General features: G+C 39.5%; 12 protein-coding genes across 12 annotated transcripts; 8 read left to right on the forward strand and 4 right to left on the reverse strand. All coding sequences in view use genetic code 12, as the record gives it.

Moving 5' to 3' along the window:
- Positions 1-124: 124 nt before the first annotated feature.
- CPAR2_211980 (uncharacterized protein) lies at positions 125-2,983 on the forward strand (the record flags this gene model as incomplete). Its single annotated transcript, XM_036810155.1, has 1 exon — positions 125-2,983. One exon carries the CDS (start codon positions 125-127, stop codon positions 2,981-2,983), a length of 2,859 nt encoding a protein of 952 aa, XP_036666721.1.
- A 62-nt stretch (positions 2,984-3,045) lies between these two features.
- On the reverse strand, positions 3,046-5,958 carry CPAR2_211990 (uncharacterized protein; the record flags this gene model as incomplete). The annotated part of the gene is made up of 1 exon (XM_036810157.1): positions 3,046-5,958. The coding sequence occupies one exon, from the start codon at positions 5,956-5,958 to the stop codon at positions 3,046-3,048; it is 2,913 nt and encodes a 970-aa protein (XP_036666722.1).
- Positions 5,959-7,685: 1,727 nt separating this feature from the next.
- CPAR2_212000 (uncharacterized protein) lies at positions 7,686-8,789 on the forward strand (the record flags this gene model as incomplete). Its single annotated transcript, XM_036810158.1, has 1 exon — positions 7,686-8,789. One exon carries the CDS (start codon positions 7,686-7,688, stop codon positions 8,787-8,789), a length of 1,104 nt encoding a protein of 367 aa, XP_036666723.1.
- Positions 8,790-9,376: 587 nt separating this feature from the next.
- Positions 9,377-14,269, forward strand: SNF2 (SWI/SNF catalytic subunit; the record flags this gene model as incomplete). Its single annotated transcript, XM_036810159.1, has 1 exon — positions 9,377-14,269. The coding sequence occupies one exon, from the start codon at positions 9,377-9,379 to the stop codon at positions 14,267-14,269; it is 4,893 nt and encodes a 1,630-aa protein (XP_036666724.1).
- A 38-nt stretch (positions 14,270-14,307) lies between these two features.
- Positions 14,308-14,838, reverse strand: CPAR2_212020 (uncharacterized protein; the record flags this gene model as incomplete). Its single annotated transcript, XM_036810160.1, has 1 exon — positions 14,308-14,838. One exon carries the CDS (start codon positions 14,836-14,838, stop codon positions 14,308-14,310), a length of 531 nt encoding a protein of 176 aa, XP_036666725.1.
- Positions 14,839-14,959: 121 nt separating this feature from the next.
- Positions 14,960-16,018, forward strand: CPAR2_212030 (RNA polymerase specificity factor; the record flags this gene model as incomplete). The annotated part of the gene is made up of 1 exon (XM_036810161.1): positions 14,960-16,018. One exon carries the CDS (start codon positions 14,960-14,962, stop codon positions 16,016-16,018), a length of 1,059 nt encoding a protein of 352 aa, XP_036666726.1.
- Positions 16,019-16,087: 69 nt separating this feature from the next.
- On the reverse strand, positions 16,088-17,200 carry CPAR2_212040 (uncharacterized protein; the record flags this gene model as incomplete). The annotated part of the gene is made up of 1 exon (XM_036810162.1): positions 16,088-17,200. One exon carries the CDS (start codon positions 17,198-17,200, stop codon positions 16,088-16,090), a length of 1,113 nt encoding a protein of 370 aa, XP_036666727.1.
- A 103-nt stretch (positions 17,201-17,303) lies between these two features.
- Positions 17,304-19,628, reverse strand: CPAR2_212050 (cleavage polyadenylation factor subunit; the record flags this gene model as incomplete). Its single annotated transcript, XM_036810163.1, has 1 exon — positions 17,304-19,628. The coding sequence occupies one exon, from the start codon at positions 19,626-19,628 to the stop codon at positions 17,304-17,306; it is 2,325 nt and encodes a 774-aa protein (XP_036666728.1).
- A 278-nt stretch (positions 19,629-19,906) lies between these two features.
- SAM37 (SAM complex subunit) lies at positions 19,907-20,806 on the forward strand (the record flags this gene model as incomplete). The annotated part of the gene is made up of 1 exon (XM_036810164.1): positions 19,907-20,806. One exon carries the CDS (start codon positions 19,907-19,909, stop codon positions 20,804-20,806), a length of 900 nt encoding a protein of 299 aa, XP_036666729.1.
- A 257-nt stretch (positions 20,807-21,063) lies between these two features.
- CPAR2_212070 (uncharacterized protein) lies at positions 21,064-22,446 on the forward strand (the record flags this gene model as incomplete). The annotated part of the gene is made up of 1 exon (XM_036810165.1): positions 21,064-22,446. One exon carries the CDS (start codon positions 21,064-21,066, stop codon positions 22,444-22,446), a length of 1,383 nt encoding a protein of 460 aa, XP_036666730.1.
- A 363-nt stretch (positions 22,447-22,809) lies between these two features.
- Positions 22,810-24,234, forward strand: CPAR2_212080 (Zn(2+) transporter; the record flags this gene model as incomplete). The annotated part of the gene is made up of 1 exon (XM_036810166.1): positions 22,810-24,234. One exon carries the CDS (start codon positions 22,810-22,812, stop codon positions 24,232-24,234), a length of 1,425 nt encoding a protein of 474 aa, XP_036666731.1.
- Positions 24,235-24,541: 307 nt separating this feature from the next.
- Positions 24,542-25,534, forward strand: CPAR2_212090 (uncharacterized protein; the record flags this gene model as incomplete). Its single annotated transcript, XM_036810168.1, has 1 exon — positions 24,542-25,534. One exon carries the CDS (start codon positions 24,542-24,544, stop codon positions 25,532-25,534), a length of 993 nt encoding a protein of 330 aa, XP_036666732.1.
- Between the last annotated feature and the right edge of the window lie 299 nt (positions 25,535-25,833).

The following is a 25,833-nucleotide window of genomic DNA, read 5'->3' on the forward strand; positions in this document are numbered from 1 at the left end:
TTTACATTACGATAAACTATTTTTAGATCTGAATATTTTGGCCAGCCTCATGGGCAACAACATTAACACCTATTTACAGTGCATTATTTACCCTTACACTACTAGCTAGAAGGGTACAACTTTGATGAAGGCATTTATAAAACCTCCTAAAAAAAACGATGCTACTGCTAATCTTCCTAATGACACTAGACAAGGGCGTCCCAGCTCCAGCGCCCATGCTCACGAGAGTATGACCCGTCCACCAGTAAATGGTCGCAAGTTTACACCAACGTCGTCTCCAAAATTGCAACAGGTGCCGCAGTATACACCTCCCGCTAACGTGCTAGCAGCTTCGACTACAAATTCACCGAAGAAGTTGCTAACTCCAATCAAGAACTTATTTACATCAACAAAGTCAGCAGGACAGACACCAGGTTCAAGCGATAATCTCCAAAATGTGATTCTTAATACAACTTCTCCAAAGGAGTCGAAAAGCTCCAGATTCAAGAAACATATACGTAGCCGAAGCAATGCATCTGTCCCTACAATTAATGACTTGATGAAACCACCAGAGAGGCCGAAGGGAGACAAGAAACTCAAACTGACTGCATCGTCTCCTTCACTTCAAGCCTTGGAAATGTCAAACTCGAGAACACCTACGCAGACCCCGCAATTTGGTTTGGGTGAGAGTCGTCCGCTTGAATTTGTGGATGTGCCACCTACATCGGCTAATGTCAGCAGCCTAGGTCCTCCCATTCTGCTAAGTAGAGATTCAAGTAAGAATATCAGCATTGCGTCTTTAGCTGAAAGTGAAAGATTCAATACCAAGGAGGTTTTCTTTGACGCAACTTCCTTGTCATATATTAATGATAAAGATGATCTAAAGACAAACCATACAAGCTATTCAAGTGAGTCTATGTCCGATGAGTACGATGATGATGACAACGAAGATAACGAAGATGACGAAGATGACAATTCATCGCAGTTCTCATTTGTACAAGACATGAAAGCTGGAAGGAACACGTCCGTCAAGTATTACAAAACAAGTGTTGCAAAGCCAAAACTAGAGCAATCATTAATGGTGAACTCCTTTGACGAGCACGACTTGGGACACGATGATGAAGATGTAATGGACTATGATTTTGAAAACAATGGGTTAGGGGATGATGATGATAATTATGATGAGTATAACGAATTTGATGGAGAGAATGCTGCATACAATGAAATGTTTCTGAACGACGATTTGAGATCTCAAGCCACTTTCAACTCTTATGTTGAATTTTGTGAGGAGCACGAAAAAAATGACGTCGGTATTGATTTACAAAAGACCGTTTCCGGTGAAGATCCCTCCTTTGGAAATATATCGAGTAGTTTCTCGCCAGAGAAGAGATTCAATGAGCTTGCTTCGCGGTATGACTTCCCCACTTATACAACATTTAACTCATCTCATCACTTATCAATACAAGGTCCATCTAAAACCGAGGACAACGAGTTGGCCACAAGTCCCAAAAGAGAGAGTATTGAAGAGGACATATTAGAGAACTACCTAGATCCCAGTATCCTGAATTCAATTCATTCTGGTAATGGGCTTGAGTCACCGTCACTTCAGCAAGAAAATGACTTTGCGCTCTTTGATGTCAGCAGCCCGGTCATTAATGGGCTTACTATTGGTCACAATTTGGGACATCGGTCAAATAGAAAGGGTCAAAATTTCAACAGATCATTGATTCACCGTAATCCCATTAATGTTCCTATTGATCACATTGGTCATCACAGCCGGTGCGAAAGTGAAATCTATGAAAGAGAGCGGTATATCCATTCTTTTCACGAATCGTTGGATGACAATATAAACATTAATATAATGAACAAAGTTAAAGGTTTTGAAGATTGGTGGATGTCAAGACGTACGGAACAATCTGCCAAATATGATGAAGATGTTAGTGGAATAGGCAAAACATCAAGTCTGGGAAACAAGCAATCTCAAACGACACTTGCAGCAGCAGCCAACCTGTCTATAGATGATGAAGCCGATAAGAAGACAAACACAGCTGTTGCAAAGTCGGCGAATGTTGACAAGATCCATGCAGGTGCAGCAAACAAGCAAAATCGGAACTCAGTTGCTGAATTGATGGGCTTATTGTCGAACTTGGAGCTGCAAAATCAAGACGCTGTACCTGCCGAGAAAATCAATGAGCCGAGCAACTTTCAAAATCGAAATTCCGTAGCAGAGATGATGGGACTTTTGTCTAATTTGGAGCTTAGCTTAAATTCTGGTGGAAACACTGAAGCAGAAATAGAATCCAATAAAAAGGAGGTTAGAAGCTCAATCGCTGGTATGATGAATTTTTTGGCTTCAGTTGAAGGTAATGAAGCATCATCAAATGGAGCACAGAGCTCAGAAAACGGCAAATCGCTAGAAGCGAGTAGACACATTCACAAAAATCAAGCTTTACCCCAACTGGACCATAACCCTCCAGCTTCACACATCACGAGGAAGCCATCATTCAAGCGATATTCATGGTTCAGCAGCCAAGAAAGTTTGACGTTAAAAGGCGTTGATCCGACTGACGACTCTATCAAGCCAATTCCCTTGGACCAAGATATTCTAGACGAAATCAACCAGATACCAGAGGATTATGATTATGATGAACAACGAAACAAAATTAAGCAAGCCGATTCCGAAAAGGCAATTGGTTTTGAAAGATCAAGCTCTTACAACAGAAGACCGAAAAAAGTACTTGTTCTTAATCAAGCCAAGCCCAATAAGATAGAAACCTCAAACAAGACAGTTACATTTTACGACAAGAGTAAGGCCTCCTCTCCAGCGATGCCTTTGGATTTGAACAGGGTGAAGAATTCAAATTTAAGTAGAGGTCTGTCATTTCGATCCGTTAGTTCAATACCATCAGTTAGCGAGATCAATGAAGAGGAAGAGGACGAGGACGATGAAGATAACACCTCAATCATCCCCGTGCACGTTAGAATAGAAAAAAGTAATGATTGATCAGTGCGTACTTACTGAAGATATTTTGTTTATATGTGGACTATCTATTCTACCGATATAGTCTAATTAATTCTTTCGTTCATAAATGTTTGAAAATTGTAATTCTCATTCATTGTGTAATCAAAGTACTTGTCATCCAAATAGGATGTGCTGGCCCTATTCACTGGGTTTCTTGGCAATGCTACGTTGCTAAGCCCGCCCCTTGTGGTTATATTACCAGAAGAAGTGTTGAATGACGTTGTGGTATTTGATCTCTTCAAGTTTAGCTCGTGTACGATCCTGCCGGCTGTGGTAAGTGAGCGTAGACCTTCTAATTTCTTTGAATTCTGGGTGCATTTTGGTTTCACAATCAAGTTTGAATTTTGCGATGTAGTATCAAAAGATGCCTCACTAGCAGTCAGAGATTTGGATCCAAATAGCCAGGAATCGTTTCTGTATTTGGAATAAATGCTGAGCAACTCATCATCAGTTTCATCACCTTCATCTCTCCTCATCTCATTTGTACTTTCTTCAACATCCTCGTCATCATCAAGAAGTATTACTTCCACTTCTTTCCCCTTATGCTTTTCAGTCACTGACCGATAGGATAAGGTGGAGTCACTACGTTGAATAGTAACAACTTGGTACTTATCATCAGTCAAATCAATTACAACACTCTCCACATCAGTATCGTCCAGTTGGCTCGAGCACACCGAGGAGGACTTTCTTTTTGATGAAGACTTGTGTCTGGACTTTGGGGTATGGTATTTTTTTAATTCCTTTGGTGTGGTATATTTGTTTCCGAAATCGCTCTGCTTTGCGTTGTTCACTTTAAAGTCGACAGCATAATTTACTGCCTTTGGTGGTTCAGCAACATGGATATTTAAATTTTCGGAAATTGCGTCCTGTGTGTCGTTGGGTGTTTTCAAGAATTTCGCGTTTGTGGAAGCATTGGAAGTCCCACTCAACCCACTTGAAATGTTGTAATCCGTAGATTTTGCCCTTTGATGCAGTGGACAATCAAGTAATTTGTCCTGTGAGTTGAAGTCAATATTATACATAGATTTGCCTCTTCTGTGCCTAGGAGGTGAAGCTAAGTTTGGTCGTGATTGAGAAAAGTTGCACTGTAAGTCAGGCGCTGTTTTGGATATAGTTGGAACAGCATACAATGCAGACGATTTCCACGGACTTTCGTTATCAGAATCGTCGCCTCCAGAGTGAAGCTGAAACTGCTCTTCAAAGTGACGCAAAGCATCTCGACTTGGGACCCTAATCTTTCTCATTGGATGGTCCTCTTGTTCAACGTCAGAGACTGAAGTTTCGGTTTGTCTTTCTGAGAACACAGTTTCGTTGTAGCTAGATGGTGATTTTGAGGAGTATTGTTCCATTATCTTTCCATTCGACAAGTCCGGGATTTCAATTTGTCCATTTGAATAAAAACTTAATCTGGGTTTTGCACTCTTTGTCTCCTCATCCAGCACTTTCAGTTTGAGACTTTTGCTGTTTGTGATGTTTTCTGAATTGTTTGGAAAATTGAATGTTGGCCTTGCCCCTCCATGTTCATAATCACTATCACCTTTGTTCGAGACTTGCTTTTCCATAGGGCTCTTGATCGATGCTGATGTTGCATCTGTGTTTTGTCTTGTTATATTAAGCGGACTTATCTCGTCTCCAGACTCCCCACTATCTGTAGGACTAACATCCGACCAAATACTCTGATCATCCGTTGCGTCTGCCAGTTCCTTTCTGTCAATAGAGTTATCCTCCACTCCCTCTTGCCCTCGATTCAAAGATATGTCGATTGATTGTTGTAATGAGTTCCAACTGTAAGATGAGCTCGTGGATGACTCACTGGCGGCCGATACCAGTCTTTCGTTTACGTGGGTTGGCTTGTGTAAAGTGTCGACCAAAGTTAGCCGTGGAGTGGTATTTTGGCCGGGACTTGTAAACCCAGCTGGTCTATCAATTAGACCCTTTTTAAGACCTGCGCTAGCTAGTCCAAATGCCCCAGCAGAGCTAAACGAGCTCACGCTTGACACTTGGGAAGTCTCACTAAAACAGCGATTGTGAGTTGGTCTTGGATCTTGTTTCTGAGCCATTGGAACTGAATGAATCGCCTGGTTGTTTTTACCAACATTCGTGCCGCCCCCTTTTGATGCTGTCATACGCGGAGTACTTACACTCTCTGCCTCTGTATATACCTTGTTCGCTTCTGTGTATTTATTGCTTGGGAGTGAACTTCTCTCATGCTTGGTTGTTTCAACCTCTTCGACCTCGGTGGGCAAGTTAGGTAGCTTCTTACTACGCTCATGCTGCAATCCTTTACTTGCAATTCTCGCTATGCTTGAATTTCGTGAGCCAAAATTGGACATCTCCTCTATCATACTCAACTCATCTGGTTCTTTATTTGGAAACGCTAGTTTCAGGTATTTGGTCTTGTTTGTAGCAACAGATGGTGGTTGCGGCTTCTTCGCCAAGCTTGGTTTTTCAGGCACCGGAGGAAGAGTCGTGTCATCTTGTTCATCTTCAGATGACGAAATGTCGATTTTCTCATATCCATGAGATGTATAAACCAACGTTTGCCGTTTGTGTCTGGTGGGGGAAGAAACCAAAGAAGATGATTGTGGACAGTTCAAAGCTGTCGAGTGTCTTTGAGGTGAGCTCAATCTAGGCGGTAGTCTGAGTGTCAATGGAATTGGTATCACATATTTGTCGTTGGCTCTATTGGATGCAACAATGTGCATTCTTCTAGCCAATGGGCTTTTCGAAATTGACTTTAGTTGATCTGGTGTCAATTTAGGTGATGAGATGATGGATCTCAAATCCTCTTCATCCATTGCTGGCAAATTTCCCTTTCCTGTGGGGCTGTATGTAGCTTTGTCCCTAACTGGAGTGGACTGGCTCGACTTTGGTGAGTTGTGCGAACCAGTGGGTTTACGACGTGTGGGTGTGCTCGGCAAAGGTGAGATTAAGTGTGGAGACAGGTAGCCTGGCATTTTGAAAAATTTTGAATAGTGTACTAAGCTCTTGATGTAAAATAATAGCAGTTAATGTTGCTAAAATGATTCGCCTTTTCAATTATCTCTGCTTCAAGATCCTTCCTTATTCGATTAGCTGATCAGTTGTGTGTGGTATTTTTAGCACCAAAAACTGGGCAGAAGTTGTATGTTGAAATGAAGGAAGGTGCCACCTGCGAGAGATGGAAATCAAAGAATTCAATTCGAACATGATGGGATATGTGTGGAATATTATTTTAGCTCGTGCCTCCCATGCAATTAATTTAGTTGGTAAGCGCTACCTCTCGCTTGAAAACTTTGTTTTGAAAATGTCCAAATCGGGCAAGTATGTATATCCAGAAAGTGTGACACAAAATTCGAAAATGCTTTAAAGCCAGCATTTCCAATTCTCAACAATGACTATCACTTCGACTGAGGTGTATGGAAGGGTACTTCATTAGCCGAACTCAAAGTTTAATGAAAATGAGTGGAAAAAAATGTCCAAGACACAGAACGAATTTACGGCAGCGAATAGAACGAAAAGCCTTCAATCAGATGCCCGGTAGGAGAAATAAGCCATTTCCTACTTAGGAACGTGATCGACTATTGTGCGCTTTAACGTTAACTGGAGTGTGCAGTGAAGCCTAACTGCGCGGGATCTTCCGAAATAGATATAAGAGTGCAGGCAAATTCTATAGAGGATACTTGTGAGGTGATGGTTGTGCCAAAAACATAATCAATACATTAAGGTACAATCGCTCTTTACCACCAAATGATATAATAAGTTGAGACATTTAGTTTAACTATATTTATTTTGCTTTTGTTGAAAGTCATAACCGAAGTTTAAGAACACGATAATTTATTTTCACTAATCCTTAATAATTTGCACCAAAATTCATACAAAGATTTTATAAAAGCTTTTATAAAAGCCTTTATCAAAAGTTTTGAATTAAAACTTAGTTAATATCAAAAGTCTTTTATTATGATCGCAATTTGTGACCATGACATAACTGTGGCGACTCCCATATTCAGATAATAACAGGATTTAAAGGCTTCACGGTTGCAAACGTAGTCGTGTACACCACTCCAAAAAAAAGAAGATGATGAAAATTTTTGTAATGGCTCTTGAACAATTTTATTACAAGATCTTTACATGCTCTTTTTACACTGTTCTATTGAAACAACCAGAATACACCTCTATTAACAAAGATCTAAGGTATGTGAATACAATCTACATTCTATCGGATACTCAATTACAGGATGAACTTTGTTTTTATTTTAAAAGTATGTTTTTTCTGGCATCTCTAATATTAGAGCTACGCTCAATGCTTATGCCCTTGACTAAACCTATCTGATCTATGACAATTTGATTATCCAAGACCGTGCCATTTCTGAGTTTAATTTACTAACTATAGAGTTCAAGAACACTTGGTGCATATTACTGCAAACCTTTGTATAGAAAGATTGCGAAACGTCGTAATGTATGAACGATTCATCTCTGTGGTATTGCCCACATTCTTTAAAAACGGACTAGCTCTTAAAAGTACGAGTGTTGGTTGGTAGACTTTTAGAGTAGTTCATGGAGGTGTTCCTTATCCTCTTCACTTGTTGGTGCCTAGCGACCTACTACGTCTCCTTCTTTGTTTTTCATTTTCCTTTGTTTTTTTTTTTCTTTCTTTCGCGTTATAACAACGACCCCTCTTCGTAACACTTGCTACGCCCAAGTGATGTCAGAAGAGTATGATTCTAGTACTGATAACGAGTTGAGGGATGAGCTTATCGATCTGGAACTTGGGAGTAATTTTGCTTCTCAAGAAGACGAGGACAGGCGTTATGTCAGATTGATGTTGGATCATTCAGCATTTGTTCGTGGAATTGGAAATATCAAACGGTGGTTCAACGAGGAATACATAAAGCAAAACTTTGATAACTCATCGGACCAGATTGTTTTGAACTTATATATACCGTCCTATACATTGCACGAATTTGATTTTGCGAAAAAGGGCACCTCAATTTCAGCAACTAATGCTAGAGAGGCAATTAAATTCATTGACAACTATTTGGAAAACAAATCGGATCTCGTGAATGGCAATATCAGATACGTTATGACATTAGAAGCACCCAACGAGATACCACCGTCATGGCCCAAATGTTCAAAGTATAAGCTTTATTCGCCAAAACTTCTGGACTTTCCCAATCACAAATCTAAATTTGATTCAAACCTTATTGGTGAAACACAACACAAGGAGTCTCTTCTTCTGCACCGAGAGAGTGAAATAGTTGACGAACTAAATGATGTCGCGTCATCAGAGTCAGCTGCAGAAATGCCAGCCAGATTGAAATATTTAATACGAACATGCATATATAAACGGTTTCTTGAAAAAACTCAACCAAAACCCAAAAACAATCTAGAAGAGTGGAAGTTAGTAACGGAGGACGCAGTAGCAAAAGTGTGGGCAAAGTCATATGGGATACAGTGTGTGAATGTCAATGAAGCGGAATTATTAATTTTCCAGAATTATGATGTTAATTCTTTCAAAATTTATAATCCATTTTCGGCAAATGAGGGTTTCGATCCAAAAAATGACGTTTTGCAAAATAAAATTGATTCGACATTGTATGAGTATAAAACAGTAAAGCAAGCACCACCTAAAGTCAATGGTAAGCATAGATCGAGAAAATACAAAAGAAAAGATACACCAAGCATTCCTTACGAGGGCGTCGTCCACGAAGAAAAAGACAACATTGGGAAGAGCAGTACAATTAAGAAGGAGAAATTTGATGCCATCAATTTTGCACCAAGAGGGCAAGGCAAATTATGGAGTCCATGAAGTTTAGAGCTTTTGGTGTAGAAAGTGTGCTTGCAAACAGTTATAAAACAAAGTTAGGCCTTTTCTTTTTGTAACCGTTGAGGTTGTTAACGTTTACGATATCTAATTACTGAGCCTGAGATCTTTGACTCAAATACTATTTTTAATGTCAAAAACAAAGGGATTCATTGAAGTTATCTCTCTTCTATTGATGATTATAGCTAGTCGTGTATATGTACCAGGAATGAATTCAGTGTCCGTCGTGTGGATGCGATCAAAAATAATATAAAATATGTGTATGTGTGTATGTGTGGGTTCATTCTTAAAAATTTTAATTTTTTTTTTGTGCAAAAAGAATTAAATAAACAAAAACACTATTTCAAACAAATATATCCGGGGGCACATTTGCATCTGATAGATTTTGCAATCAATCATTTCCATTTTATATATGACTATCTGAAGCTGCAATAGATTCAGTTTTATTGATAGACAAATTCACATTGGATTGACTCACCAGTTATCAACCCTTTCCCATTTTCATTTTTTTCCCAACATATAGCTTTTTACAGAAAATTTTTCTCTGGTACTAGATACTAACAATGAACCGTATGCCCACCAAAGAAGAGGTTCAAAAGATTGTGCAACGGTGGCATCAATTACGTGACCAATACGGAGACCAGGTTGTGAACGTTCCGGAGTTTGCTCAGTTGAATAAGACTATCAATAACATCAAAATGCAACAACAACAATTACAACAACACTTGCAACAACAACAGCACTTGCAACAACAACAGCACTTGCAACAACAACAGCACTTGCAACAACAACAACAACAACAACAACAACAACAACAATCGCAGAGGAACATACAACGGTCACAAATGCCACAGCAAGGTCAACAGCTACAACAACAACAACCGACACGTCCACCGTCGCAACTTCAATCTCAACAACCACCGCAGCAGCAACGGGCACAACATCATGGCTCACCAGCAATGCTGAACCCTGTTCCTCCAACTCCCAATCAACAGCTTCCCAGTGCACAAAATGGAAGCAATATTGCAAGCCAGCTCACCAACCTGGCTGCCTCTCCAGTCGGTAATGTCGCCCAATCAGTTTCGGGGACCCCGTTTTCACAAGAGGAGACTTTGCTAGGCAATTCGGCAAACAATCATCGTTACCTAGCACAATTCGGAAATAGGTCATTACAGAACGGTACTAATACTCAGCCAAATTTCGATAATTCAGCAAACAGCAATTGGCCGCTGAATTCTTCAACACAACTGGCACCAGTTTCGGAGTCCGCCTTCACGCATCAGCAATTTCAATTGTTGAAATCTCAGATGCAAGCTATAAAGTATTTGACCAAATCACCTGGCCAAGGTCCAATGCCTCAAAATTTGATCAGTTTTGTGACAAATCCCGCGTCTTCCTACCCCACCGATCCTTACTTGCCGGCACCAACAAGGAACGATAATGCGATTAATCCAAGTTTCCCACAAAGCACAGCAACTATGCCAAATATACCAGCAAACTCCACCGATACCAAACTTAATGCTGAACTTGTGGAGAAGAAGAAGGGCAAGAGAGGTCCAAAACCAAGAAACAAAGATCAACCCAAAAAGATGACAAAGAAACAGATTAGAGAGGAAGAACAAAGACTTGCAGCGGAGAAACGTAGAGAAGATCTTGAACAACAAATTAGAGTCAAGCAAGAACAATCGCATCTCATGCTGCAAGACCAACCCAGTCTCGTACAACCCAAGCTAGAGCCCCAATCGCAACTGCAGTCGCAATCACAACTACAGCCACTGTCACAACTACATAATAGTTTCCAATCCCCTACCCAACAAAGCGATTTCATCTTTGCCGATCCTTCTCCTCCTGTGTTATTGGACAAGGTTATTGATGAGGAAAACAAAGATTCCAAAATTATTGTTCCAGTAACTAAACCAACGGTTGAGGTGGACACATTCGAGAGAGTCGACATTGTTGGTGAAAAAATACTTGATGTTCCGTTGAGCTTTCTCTATACCCCACAGAGTCGAATTCAGATTCCCTCGTTGTTACCTGAAGGTATAAGTTTGGAGCAAATTGCGGCTAATCGTGACTTATTTATGATTCTCGGCATTGAACGCGGGAAGGATCTAATACGGTCGGAGATTCAATCTTTAGATAAATCTGATCCGAAAAGAAAAGAGCAATTGATGACTCAGTTGAACCAATTAGAAATTATCCCAATTCAGAAACAGATCAGGGGTAAGTTGCTTAGCCAGGTATGGTTCAGTAAGTCGTTGCTTCCGAATTCGCATCCAAATTTTTTGGCTAGATTCAATACGTTATCGATGGAAAGTGTTGCTGTTACGATTGATCTTTATCGCCACCAGTTGGAAACCTTAATGAGAGAGCAGAATCGGAAACATTCTCATGTTTTGGACCAGGTTCTTGATTTCAGCACCAAAAATTCTGCTAGAGCTTACAAAAAGTCGGAGAAGGTAAATAAATTTATACACAAAGTTGGAAACTTTCACAATCTGACTGCAAAGGAGGAACAAAAGAAGCTCGAAAAAATGGCCAAACAGCGTTTACAAGCCTTGAAGCTGAATGACGAGGAGGCTTATTTGAAACTTTTGGACCACACAAAGGATACCAGAATCACCCACTTGTTGAAACAAACTAACCAATTTTTGGACTCTTTGGCGCAAGCCGTTCAAACTCAGCAAAAAGAAGCAGAAGCCAACCTTGCAAGCTCAGGTCGCTTGCCAGAAGGAGCGTCTGAAATGGTTGATGAAGATGAAAAAAGAGAAAAGACCGATTATTACAATGTTGCCCACAGAATCAAAGAGGAAGTTACAAAACAACCTTCCATTTTAGTAGGTGGAACTTTGAAAGAATACCAATTAAAGGGTTTGCAATGGATGGTTTCCTTGTTCAATAATCATTTGAACGGTATTTTGGCAGATGAGATGGGTTTGGGTAAAACCATCCAAACGATTTCGTTGTTGACGTATTTGATTGAAGTAAAGAAAATACCTGGCCCATTTTTGGTAATTGTTCCACTTTCAACTGTAACAAATTGGAATCTCGAATTCGAGAAATGGGCCCCAACTGTGAAGAAGATTACTTACAAAGGTACTCCAAATCAAAGAAAATCTTTGCAACATGATATCAAAACTGGCAATTTCCAAATTCTCCTCACAACTTTTGAGTACGTCATCAAAGACAAAGGGCTTTTAGGAAGGGTAAAATGGGTACATATGATTATTGACGAAGGTCACCGTATGAAGAATTCAAACTCGAAACTATCAGAAACTTTGACCACAAATTATCACAGTGATTACCGTTTAATCTTGACGGGTACACCATTGCAAAATAATTTGCCGGAATTGTGGGCATTGCTAAATTTTGTCTTACCCAAGATTTTCAACTCAGTCAAATCGTTTGACGAATGGTTCAACACTCCTTTCGCTAATACCGGTGGTCAGGATAAAATTGAGTTGAGTGAAGAAGAAACTTTGTTGGTGATCCGAAGATTGCACAAGGTCCTTAGGCCATTCTTGTTGAGAAGGTTAAAGAAGGATGTTGAAAAGGATTTGCCAAATAAAGTCGAAAAGGTTGTCAAATGCAAAATGTCGTCCCTCCAGTCCAAGCTTTATCAACAAATGTTGCGGTTCAACGCTTTATATGCTGGAGATCCAAATGATGAGACAGCAGTTGTTCCTATAAAGAATGCCAACAATCAAATCATGCAATTGAAAAAGATTTGTAATCACCCATTCGTTTATGAGGATGTGGAAAACTTTATTAACCCCACAGCGGAAAACAATGATCTCATTTGGAGAGTAGCCGGTAAGTTTGAATTGCTAGACAAGGTTTTACCAAAGTTCAAAGAAACCGGTCATAAGGTGTTGATTTTCTTCCAAATGACCCAAGTCATGGATATAATGGAGGACTTTCTTAGACTTCGTGGAATGAAGCATATGAGACTTGATGGTGGCACCAAGGCTGATGACCGGACGGAGCTTTTAAAGTTGTTCAATGCTCCTGACTCCGACTACTTTTGCTTTCTCTTGTCGACTAGAGCCGGTGGGCTAGGATTAAATTTACAAACAGCAGATACTGTAATTATATTTGATACAGATTGGAATCCACACCAGGATTTACAAGCTCAAGATAGGGCCCACCGTATTGGACAGAAAAATGAAGTCAGAATCTTGCGATTAATTACGGAAAATTCAGTTGAGGAGATGATTTTGGAACGTGCTCACGCCAAGTTGGAGATTGATGGTAAAGTTATTCAAGCAGGTAAGTTTGATAACAAATCTACTGCAGAAGAGCAAGAGGCAATGTTGAGGGCATTGATTGAAAAGGAAGACGAGCGTCGTACGAAAGGCATAGACGAAGAAGAGGAGGATTTAGATGACGATGAATTGAATGAAATCATCGCCAGAAACGAATCAGAGCTTGTCAAATTTAAAGAGCTTGATGAAGAGAGGTATGCCACCACCAGAGATGCCAGCTATCCTACCAGATTACTATCGGAGCAGGAGCTTCCTCCTATATACAGGAAAGATCCAGAGGAAGTCCTTAAGAAGAATGATGTTTTCACTGAAGAATATGGCCGGGGGGCAAGAGAAAGAAAGACAACAAAATATGATGATAATTTGACCGAAGAGCAATGGTTGAAACAAATCGACGGGGTTGTCTCGGACGATGATGATGGTGATGATGATGACGAAGATGATTTTGATAGTGACAGTGATGTTTTTCAAAGCGGAAGGAGTGCCAGAGGAAAAACTAAAGGAAAAGGACGTAAAAAAGGATTTGGAAAAGGTCGAGGAGGTTTAATTGATACTTTGGACAGAGATGACGACAGTACCAATGAATATGACAGTTCGAGTAAGCGCTCTGCGGACGAATCAGACAATTTTGTTGCTCAAAAGAGACAAAAACTTGGCACGCCTGAATCCGGTTCTGGTTCAGGCACAGGAAATGGAAGAGGTCGTGGTAAAATGAGAGGTAGGGGACGTGGGCGTGGAAGAGGTCGAGGATCGTTGTTGTCTCGTTCAACGCCATCGATCGACCCCTTGACTCTAGACGAGAGAGCCATGCTTCAAAATAATATTGAAACTCTTTTGGGCTTGGTAATCAACTACAAGAATGAAGAAGGAAGAGCATTGAGTGACTTGTTTTTAGTGAAGCCATCAAGAAGATATTACCCCGATTACTATGTTTTGATAAAGCACCCTATTGCACTTGACACGATAAGAAAAAGAGCCACTGGACATACATATACCAAATTGAGGGAGTTTTTGGAAGATATCCACTTGATGTTCAGCAATGCAAAAATTTATAACGAAGAAGGTTCTTTTGTTTACCAAGATGCAGCCCTCTTGGAGAAGCTATGCATCGACAAGCTCAAGGAATTGATGCCAACTGCTCAACCAGAGGAGATGCATAAACTTTTGGATTATACGGAATTTGACGAAATGTTTCTATAATTGAATACACAAAGTAATTAGAAGATGTTTACCCAACTCTAGGCGGCACTATATGCGGGGAGTTCGTCATCTATTTCTCGATTATTGACTACATCATTCAAAACAAAATTGAGTTTCTCAACAAAATCATACAAACCACCATCTTGAAAGTAGATCTCTCCTTTGAAATATTCGTTCTTGGGGAACCCGTCACTCACTATGCTTGGTTCCTTTGCGCTATAGAACATAAATTCCCAATAATTTACTCCAAGCCAAGGAGCTTTCAATTTGTGGCTCAATTGTAAGACCGGTGCCAATGTCAAGTCCAACACAAAAGACTCAACATCACCCAGCTGGGCAGTGATGAATATCAATCTTTTGGTTGTAAGGTATAAATACCCATCCTGCGCTTTTATCTTTAGTCTCGATGATGAATTGTTGTTGGTCAGTGAAATTGATAGATTCTGCCTTGATGTGGGTGATTTGTATTTTAGAACCTCCAACCCATCGCTGCTGACTTCAAATGGTAATTCGTTAGAAGAGAAGTACTGAGCATAATTTTGTTTTAATACGACTCCATTAATTGACATGGCAGTGAGTTGGCAAGATAATAACACTTTGTCGATTTTGTGTGAAATGATGATCTTTTTCTTTTCTTCTTTTATTTTGAGATACGCCTCTACACACCTTGAGCCAAGCAGATAAATTCACATGAGTCAAGTAGCCAGCTTAAGGTCATACAATCCTGTCTTGAAAAGATTTTTTGATAAGCTTCCTCGATTTAGTTATGGGAAATCTCAATTGAAAAACCCCGAGTCATGCCAGTTAGTTCTTGATAAATTAAACATCAAATCTCAATATAATTCATCCAAATTAGACATCATCGATGCTACTCCGGGATTTGGGTTATTCTCTACCATGCTTAACCAAGAGCTTAGACCAAGGAACCATATTTTGATAGACAGGAATGATGAGACGGTGAAAAGCTGGCACAAAAAGATACAGTCTCTTGAACATAGTACTGGAAACATTGAAAATTTTAAAATCATTGATCGTGATCCGTTTGCGTGGGGAACGTATCTGAGGCTATACGAAAAGGACATACTACCCCCCACAAACTATAAGCCGTACGATAAATTGCACGATGAATTGTTAGTGTTGGCTAATTGGACAGGAACTAAAGATGAGTCGACTATTGCTCAATGGATAAAATGCTGCAGTCACCGCAATTGGCTAATGAAATATGGAAAAGTGAGAATGATTCTTTTTATTCCATCTGCGACAGCAATGAAGTTTTTGAGTGAACCAGGGTTCAAAAAGAGAAACAGAACAGCATTGAAAAGAGATTTATATACGGATTCGAGACTAATTGCGATTGGCGAAGAACTGGAGGTTATTGGTCAGGGGTATGATCCACGCGTATTGGTGCGCGACCAGCCAGTCGTTATTGAAAAGTCGTCATTTATTAGAAATTCCGAGGTTGCAATTGTTGAACTACTCCCAGGGAGGTACACTAGTGATGCTATTTCAAGCATTGAGCATCTTTTACTGGCCTTCTTTGTGACTAACTATACGTTGAGAGAGCAGTTGCCCAAACTTGCGGCGGGAGCAGAGTATTTACGGAAACTACTTCCCGATGAGGTGCTAGACAAGAAAGCATTCGAGTTTTCCACTGGAGATATAATAGCTATTGCCGACGCCTATGAGAAGTGGCCATTTAAACCTACAATTGAGGAGACATTTGATGTCGGAGAGGAGGAGCTGCATTGATTATCACTGAGTGTTCAGATTGGTTTCATTAATAAACACCTGTAAATACTATTTGTGGATGGTTCTCCACTATTGCCACTTTGTCGAACTTCTGATTGGGGCAGTGAGGCATCGCGTTGCATTTGTGTCCTGATTGTATCTTTGCTTTACAAAGTCGCTTTCTGTAGGAAAGGTTCTAGTGACTGTTTTTCCAGTTAGCCCTTCGTTGGTTGGAGGAGAATCGTTGGGTTTGCAGTGAACTGGACCTTTTTGCGCTTCATCAGCCGAGTAGTTTGACGACAGGGTGCTATAAACAACTTCCGACTTATTCATTATGACTCGATGACTTTGATAGAAAACGAGATTGAAAACCAAGATGGACACCAATTCGGTGATAAGAAAGATCAATTGGAAATTTTTGTGGGGATTTAGCTGGAGCCAACTGATAAGTATCCCCACACATGATGCCAAATTGATCAAGTTTAAGATATAAAGCGTACTCAATTTTGCAAAGTGTCGAGATAAGGATTTCAGCGTGTGGTACAATCCGGCATACACTACCATTAAGCACAATGACGCGATGAAAATAATCAGTCTGAATATGGCCAAGATCGTGTACGCGATTGTTATCTTTCTCTCCCAACTCAATGCCAACGTGTTTCCATATAACCTTTGCAAATGCGCCCCCAATACTTCAGACATGGCTTGTCGAACTTGCCCCAAATGAAATAAAATTGGTTCGTGTGGTAGATTTGCCTTGATAATGGTTTCAGTGGTGAGCTTACTCGAATCTTTGAAGAATTCTGATTGATAAAACCCTTCTTTCAAAACCAAGAAGATTTCACGTCCATTTATGTGTAGCAAAACTTCAACGATCACTGTAGTGTAATCAATATTTTCGAAGTATAACTCTTCATTTCTCAAGTACATGCCCACCAAAATATCTTCAAAGTTACTTTCCCTTCCTGAGGTCCCTGAACTCATCTTGGTTCCGGAAAGGACTCGAACGAGGTCAACTCTACCAAAATTGTAACGAATACTGATGCAAAAGTTCACAATATTGATCAACACCAACCATAGGAATACGTTTCTCAAAACATATACATTTCTCTTGGAAACATTTGGACTATCATATTGAGTAAAAAAGTAGTGTGAACTTTGTTTAAAGAAAGAAGACGGAAAGTCCTTAGTGGCGAACTTCATCATTGTTCTAACCTATAGTTGAAAAACCTTTGATTGATATGTTGGATTAGTAGATTTTACTTATGCTATTTTCTACACAATAAATTTTCGCAGCTAAAAATATTTAAGCAATATTAGGCAAATTCGAAAACAAGGTAACCAATTTATCACTATTAAACACACTCTCAGATGGTAACCCAAAATATGATGCATTTGGTAATGCAGACATCAAAGCAACAATTGAAGGTCCAACAAATGATGCACCGTTCAGTTGTTCATCCTCCATAACCTCTTGTTCAATGCGTCTTGACTCTTGGATACTTTTCACGGCAGAAGTGGACTCAGTGTTATCGAAACCAAACGAAACCTTGCGTTTTTTCCTTGAAAGATCGGCATAGTCAACGTGGTCATCTCGGTTTAGTTCATCTCGTTTGATGATGTTGACGACATCTAGCTTGTACCTATCAGTAAACAAGTCGACCGGATCATCATCGGGAAACAATTGCTCGTATTTTTTGGCAAAGCTACTTGTTATATCTAAGGACAAATAGTTTGCCGAAAATGATATATATCGTTTGTACAATCTTTTTAAAAACGTCTTTTGCGAATTCAATTTCTGCTCCTTCTCTTCCGTGAGAACAGGATCCAACCCAGCAAAAGTTAACTCCTCCGTGATTTGAGTAATTTCTTTCGAAATGTTCGTATCTGAGCTTTGGATAGTGCTTCTGAGTTTGTCAACGTCGTTGGTCATAATCAAATAATCCAAAAATTTGAACAAAAAATTCCCATTGGTAGGGAATGCCTTTTGCCCTATACCAAAAACTTTCAATGCGGTTTTCTTATTATCAGCATAATGTTCCAACAAAGCATTTTCGACATATATCTGGTATCCCACCGAGTCATTTTTCCTAGCTTGACGAAACACGTCTCTGGCCTCCTTCATCCCTTCCGCCCTTTTACTCGCAACCATGAACTTGATATACGTAAGTGAAATTGTATCAACCAATTGATCACGCTCTTTCTTCAATTTGAGGAATGTTTTTCTCTCAGTTCCCGAAAGTTTTGAACTTACTAAATCTGGCTTAGTCAAAGTCAGATCATCTACATCTGACACTGGTGCCAAATTGTTTGGTATTTGAGGCAAACAGGGAATATTGGGCTTGGGAGGTAGATTAGGGTTCCCATGTCCGTTCAGTTTACCATTGGTAAGAACGTGAACGACATTTGCACCACCCATTTCATTCTCATCCTCTTCATTATTCATATGGTCATCCTCCTCATTCTTGTCATTTGTTCCTGGACTGATGCGGTCATACAAGCCATTCAATTTCTCTGTCACCTTCTTATGATCTTCGGTCAAGTTTGCGATCAATTGATTGTAAATTACCTTCGCGTCGTTGAATGTATTGTCCTTTTCGTACAATTCGGCTAGCTGGAAAGAGAGAAGCAAGCTCTTAGGATTTAATTTTAGACCATCGTTTAGTATAGAAATGCACTTACTCAAATTGCTTTCTTCGTTATCGTTTAGCAAATGTTTTACATATTCAAACCAAAGTTGCGACACAAAGGGTAGAGCGTAAGTAGCTTCCTTGTAAACATAATTTATTCGTCGTTGAAGCAATGACTCATCCTTTATCTGCAACGAGTTTTTTTTCTCCAACTGTAACCAACTTGCCCAGTATTTCATTTGGGCTTCCACTAAATCATTGTCCAAACCGTGGGGTATTATAGAACGTTTCAACTTCTTCTTGGTAAGGTTTTGCCACTCCGTATTCCATGATCGCGCGGCCATAAACTCAGCAGACTTCTCAGACACAAATTTTTGAGCAGTCGCCTGATTGAGTTCGTTTTCCCATTTCGTGTATTGCGACCATAAAGGTTCAATGTTTTCTGTTGGCACAACTAAAGCCTTCTTGTAAACCTTACGTATCAAGTCGATCTTTTGCTGCTGTTCCCAATTGGCACCTGGAGTCCATGACTTGATGAAGTTGATATAATCTTGCCATAAGCTGCCACTTTGTACATCTATCCCAACTTTGTCGATGGCAAATTCAAATGCTTGGATAATAGTTGCTCTTGCCTTGTCACCACCTGTGATCATATCAGTGACACTTCGCACGTAATCAACATACAGACGACACAAGTCAACATTCTCCGTGATGGCAAAACACTTTTGGAAAAGTGCTTCTGCTTTCTCCTTCTCACCCCGGCTGAGCTCATACTTGATGTATTTATTCCATTGTGCTGCATCAAATTTAAATATATCGAGATATTTCTCATACGCCTTCCTAACTTGCTCTTGGTTGTCCTTTGCAACTACATTATCCAATAATTTAATCCACTTATTGTAGTCCAATGGGTTGATCTTTAAGTCATCTTCCAATTGTCCTATTTTATCCAATGATAAAGTTTTAGGCTTATTATTTGTAATGAAAATAGGATTACTCATCCTTGAAAGAGCTATTAAAGGGACAAGTCCGATGGAAACTGACTTTTGATAGGATTAAGATAGAAGCTATTGATGAGTGCAATGGTGAAGTTATTTCTGATGAAACTCTACAAGCTTTTTTTTTTTCCTTCTTCTGTTGAAAATTCTATTGTGCTACCAACAAAGAACTTGTTCTTTCTACAACTATGATTGAGCTACATGTATGGGGATTTGATGGAGATATCTCAATTGTGTCACCACCATGTATAGCGTCAGCGTGGATTCTCAATTTGATAGTAATGTCTCAAAATGTACCATTCAGAATTATACCATCCAACAATACACATTTATCGAAGTTGAATGAGTTGCCACTTTTATTTGATGATGGGATGCAGTACAGTGGGTACAGAAGTATTGTATCTTACTTATCAAGCAGGTATGGGAATGGAAACACAATTCCACTTTTGGAGAACGATAAATTACTTGATGATAGCTTGATATCATTCTTGGAAACCAAATTAGAGGCTCTAAACAAGTACAACCTTTTCTCAAATAGCAAAAACTATGAAAACTATACAAGAAAGTTGTTTTCGAAATTTTTCCCATTCCCAATGATGTACAACCAGGCTCTGAATTTTTATAACGAAGCCCAGCGTCAGGTACAATTGTTAGGATTGGGGGAGACTAAATCATCATTTTTGAATTTCACAAGCAGTGGTGACAATACTCAGACAGAGTATTTCAATGGTGAGCTAGATGAAGGTGCTGAAAACTCAAAGGCAATTAGCGGTCTTCACGAAAAGTCTTTGATGCAAAAATCGGAGGCGAAGAAAGCTTTGAGAGAATCCAAGAGTTCTATGAGATGCCTTATATTGGCAGAACAGTTCTTAGAGAGGCTCGAAAAGCTCAAGGCTGAGCAGAATAAAGAAGGAAAATTTACTTTTGGCGATCTACCATCAGCCGGGGATATTTTGTGCTTGGCTTACTTTTCCTCTCTAACTCACCCAAGCCTACCAGATAGATTTATCAATAATTTTTTGACAACAAATAACTCAGCTTGGTTTAGATCCTACCTGGATCGTTTACGAGATGTACAATTTGGTAGTCCTAAAGCTAGTGCATTTAGAAAACCAACTGGAAAGGAAGTACCTAGTTTATTTAATGAGGTAGGCTATTGGACCGGGCTAATTAGCTATTAACTGAGATAGCTCTAGGCTTCGGTGTATATAGTGATTGCAGGTAAGGAAATACACATTCTACTTTCAAATAACTCACATCTGTCTAATATTTATCTTTGTATATATAAGTTGTGCAATTTTCTTCTCTTCTTCTCAATCTCGGCTATAAAATTCCGTCAGTTGGTGTCTAATTTTTTTTTTTGTTTTATTTCTTCAATGGGATCAAAACAAAGAAACCTTTCTATAACTCATCTCCTGACAACAAGACATTCCCCTCAATGAAATTACCATTAGCATTAGTAAGTTTGTTTGTTGTCAATGCCTGTTCGTTGACCTTGACTCAACCAGTGGCAACACCAGAGCCTAGTCTGGCTTTTTCCACAGCTTTGTCGGAACCTACTCAACATCTATTCAAAAGACAGAAGGAAGTGATAATCAACAAGGACCATGCAAAACATCAGGCTCAAAAAACATCGTCATCATCTTCAATCAAACCTCCCGATCCTTGGTACCGTACAGTTGATGGTCAAGTTGAGATCGTTAGACCAACTGTGATTGCAGGAGTTACGATTAGTGCTAAGCCGCCAAAGACAACTGACCCATTACAAGAGTGGGTCAGCTTGGATAAAACGGGTAAACCAAAAACAATTAGACCGGAGATAAAGAATGGAAGAACTAAAAAAGGGCGTCCCGATTATAGTACTTACTTTCAGAGTGCTACTACCGTGACTTACAACAAAGAACAATTGAAGGCACATAATATGGCCGAGGACGAAGTGTTTGAGGAAGTAATACAAATCGAGGAATCGGACTTGGAAGACCATTTGTTGAATCCCATAATACGGTGCACCCCAGACAGGTACAAAAAGAAAGGTATTGCTAAGGATGTATTAACTGAACCATTTTGCACTCCAGAAGATGACGTTAGATTAATATTGGACAAGACTCATTTTATAACGTGGTATTCACGTTATTTTGCTCCAGAGGTGAAAAAGGTTAGAATTCATTTGTCCAATGTGAAAGAGAGCGCCAAACAAAAAGGTTTCAAAAAGAGGGATCTTGACGATCTCAATGAAGCAGATGACATTGATTATACACCATTCGACAAAAGGTCAAAGGTCCTTGAACATGGAGGTAAAGTCAAAGAAGGCTTTTTTGTATCTGAATGGGTGAGCAATGAAGACGGATTTTATCCATTAACCATTATTCAAGATTGGTTCCCCAAAAATGTATATGAGAAAAAGGTTCTTATTTCTTTACAACCTGACAACGTTCCCGATGACGAGTTTAATGTATTGACAGACTCGATAGTGGTGGAGTTTTGGAAAGGTGCAAAAGTTGGTAAAGGTGAATTTGCTGATTTGCAACGACAGGAGGAGAAGCATGTGAACAAGTACTTGACTGGTGACAATATTGAAGAAGGTATCGATTACGAGGAGTATATAGTGATGATGACTTTGCCAACTTGTGTTGTGATTGCAGCATTCGGTATGTGGCTTTTCGTTAGAATCAATCGTTTTGATCTAAGTCATTTGAAAAAGAAAAAGTTTGCCAGAGAGAAGACAACTCACAGAATGATTCCATTTGTTTCTAAAAAGAAGAGGAACTATGAAAGCTTGCCACTCAGCAATATGGATATAGGTGGATCGAAACGAGATTAAGTCGTATATAGGATAAAGTTTTTAAAAAGACTGTGCAACTTTAAGCCATGTCGTAGAGTGTAGTAGTTGCTTTATTTCAAATGTCACAAATATTAGTAACCACCAAGGTTTGGTAGGTGGTGCGTCCTGCAATGCCAACAACACGAACTTGTGATTGTTTCTTTTCTTGAATTGATTCAGGATCGACATCACTGACAGATCAACTCCGCCTTTCTTTCCAATCAAAGTATAACTTACTTATTGCAGTAAGAGTTTGTTGAAAAAGCATCGCTGAAACTCCGTTGATTAGATTTCGGAAAAATTACAAAAAAACCGTAATCTGAGCAAAGTTTGTTCTGACTGCTCCACTATTTCATACGCAACATGATGCAGAGCTTACCAGAGTTATCTCAAGGATGGATATTAACCATCATTTCATCGTCGCTATGCGTTCTAGGGACTTTGATCATCTACTTTGATAACATATACTATTTAATATTTCCCAAGTTCATTACATCGAAATACAAATTCAAATTGAAAGAAAACTACGCCTTCCTTAATGGTTCATTGGCACTAAGTTCAGGCTGTTTGATTATTACTGCACTATACAGGCTCTTACCAGAGGCTTCGAATTACTTGTCTATGGTGAATGAAGAATCGAACAAAGTGCACTTCACCAAAAGATGGCAACAAATCTACTTGATGGGTAGCTATTTTGTTGGCATTTTGATTTGCACAAGCTTTAATTTTACTTTACATTTATTGACCAGTGAAAGTGTGGTGCATTGTAATCATGGAAGTACCGTCAAAGAAGATGATCGCGGTATGCAAGAAGTTGACCACCATAATCATTCACACAATCATCAGCATTCGCATGGCGGTCATGACCCTAACGCCAGTCCATCAAAATCCAGTACAGCCAGTAATGAGAATGAAATCAGAGACTACATAGTGGAGCAGGCCCCTATCGAAGTTGAGGTTCAAGAGCACGAAAACGAGACAACGCCACTCATACGCGCAACTTTGAAACCAAGAAAGTCCATCATACAACTTTTCTTGAATGATGAAGCAGCCGGAGAATGTAAAGGGTACACGTCTGCCGAACTTTGTACATACCATCACCATGAACATGGAGTTGACAAGTTACACTTTTGTGAGATTCCTCAATTGACAAATCATCACCATCATCATGATGAGAATGACGAAGCAGAGCACGTGGATGATTGTTGTGAAGCAGCTCATGATGAGCCCACATTCCATCTGAATCAACTGCACCATCTGCATGAAGTCGATCACCACCACCATGTCAATTCACCACTCTCTCGGTTGTTTTTGATTGGGATTGAAACAACCTTGGCAATAACTCTACACAAACTACCAGAAGGGTTCATTACGTTTGTTACTTCAGAGACAAATCCTAAATTAGGATTTTCAATATTCATCAGTTTAATATTACACAACTTTACGGAAGGGTTTTCAATGTGTCTTCCATTATACTATGCCATGTCAACATCGAAACATGCAAAGGTAAAAGCAGTTTCAATCAGTGCTGTATTAGGTGGGATCTCACAACCTTTGGGAGCACTTTTGGGGTACTTGTTTCTCAAGGTCAACTCCAACAAGTATGATGTGCATTCCTTAAGATTGATATTTGGAGTCACCATGGCTGTTACCAGTGGGTTTTTAACCATTGTCGCATTGACAATGTTTGGAAGTGCTGTATCTTTTGGAGGGAACATGAACTTTGTCATATCATGGTGCACCGTTGGTATAATGTTGATTGGATTGTCTAGTATATTCTCTAGTTAGTAAGAAATGTATATAGTAGTCCTATCTATATGTCGCTACCAATTACGATCTGTCCATTTTGCACGACTTTTAATGTGTCACTTGTGGGAAAAGGAGAACAAGCAAAAAGAAATAAAAAGAAATTGTGTCCATTTTTAGGTTTTTGTTCTTCTCAAAGATTACTACATTGACTCAGATAACAGATAGACTTGATTTACCAGATACCGGTCAGAGTATAACGTGTGTAACCAAAAGCACCACGTATTTATTACCAAGTTTATGATATAACAACAAGACAAAGGATATACTAGAAAACAATTTATTTACAATGATGGCACACGAAATATCCACTCCCGTTCAAATACATGGGAACGAAAATAGTCCTTCATTTCAAAACACTTTGAAGAAACCTTCACGCTCGAACAAAGCAAATCAAAACGCAGGACGGGGTGATGAGATAAGATTGCTTCCTAGTGGGGCTCCTGTTGATTTTGGACATGGTTCAGCCAAGAATAAAACCAGTAGTCCCAAGAAGCTCAAAGAACCTATAAGATTATCATCATTACCCTCTTTGCCAAACGGAGAGAAACCGCAGTTTCACAATGAAAAGAGTGATTCAAGAAGAAGAAAGGAGAGTGAACAACCACCACCAAACAAATCGCTGACAAAATCTAAAAAATCTCAAAGGGATAAACCTGTGGTGGACATTTCCTTACCTAATGGTGAAAAGCCCAACTTCAACAACAACCCGAGATCCAAAAAGAGTGGTAACAAGAAAGAAAAGGAACCAGTTGCGGTAGTTTTGAAAGAAGATTCGTCAACGTATGCTGGTTCATCATTTCATTCTTCACCAGCTGCTTTGAATTTACCTAAACCAAAATTCAAGCCTTCGCCCAAACAAACGGTGTCGAAGGATGAAACTGATTCGATTTTACTGAAACGGGTTGAATCGACGTCGTCGCCCTTTTCAACGAGCGTGGCAGCAAGCCCTACTGATATCCCTGTTGCTCAAAGTCCACCAATTCAAGCAACAACAGTATCAGGTCCAGCACAAGTATATTCCAATCAAAGTAGTCAACCAATTCATTCTAGCCCTTTTGCCCCCCAGCAGCAACCAGTGTATGCTGCTCAAGCAGGTCAACCAGCTTTTTCCCATTTTGTTCCGCAACCAGTTCCACCACCTCCTTTACCACCAAACCAGCTTTATCATCCATATATTGGACATGTTCCTCAAATGCATTACCCTCAGCCATTGCATGCACAACCAACTCAACAAGGTCAAAAAATTACGTTTAACCAGTTATTGAGCTCTTCGAAATGAGGACGAGTGTGATTTGACACATTATGATGCGGATTATACTTTCTATCTGCCAAGAGACAATTATTTAACTAGCCAACTTTCGCTTTTTGTTGATGTATTTTATGCTTGATGCATACCTTGATTCTTTCATGTATTCAATTCTTGATGCTTCCCAGGTGTGTTTTCAAGCCCTTTCTTTATTGAGCAGGCAACAATTTGTCGTTGCATGTGTTTTTGTTTTGCATTTTGATTATACTGAATGGTGTTTCAAAGAAGCTGTTTATGTTGTTCACAAAGTAGAGTACAAAGTATGTATTTTT

This window comes from Candida parapsilosis, contig 005809 (genome assembly GCF_000182765.1).
Source record: "Candida parapsilosis strain CDC317 annotated contig 005809".
Classification (NCBI taxonomy): Eukaryota; Fungi; Ascomycota; class Pichiomycetes; order Serinales; family Debaryomycetaceae; genus Lodderomyces; species Lodderomyces parapsilosis.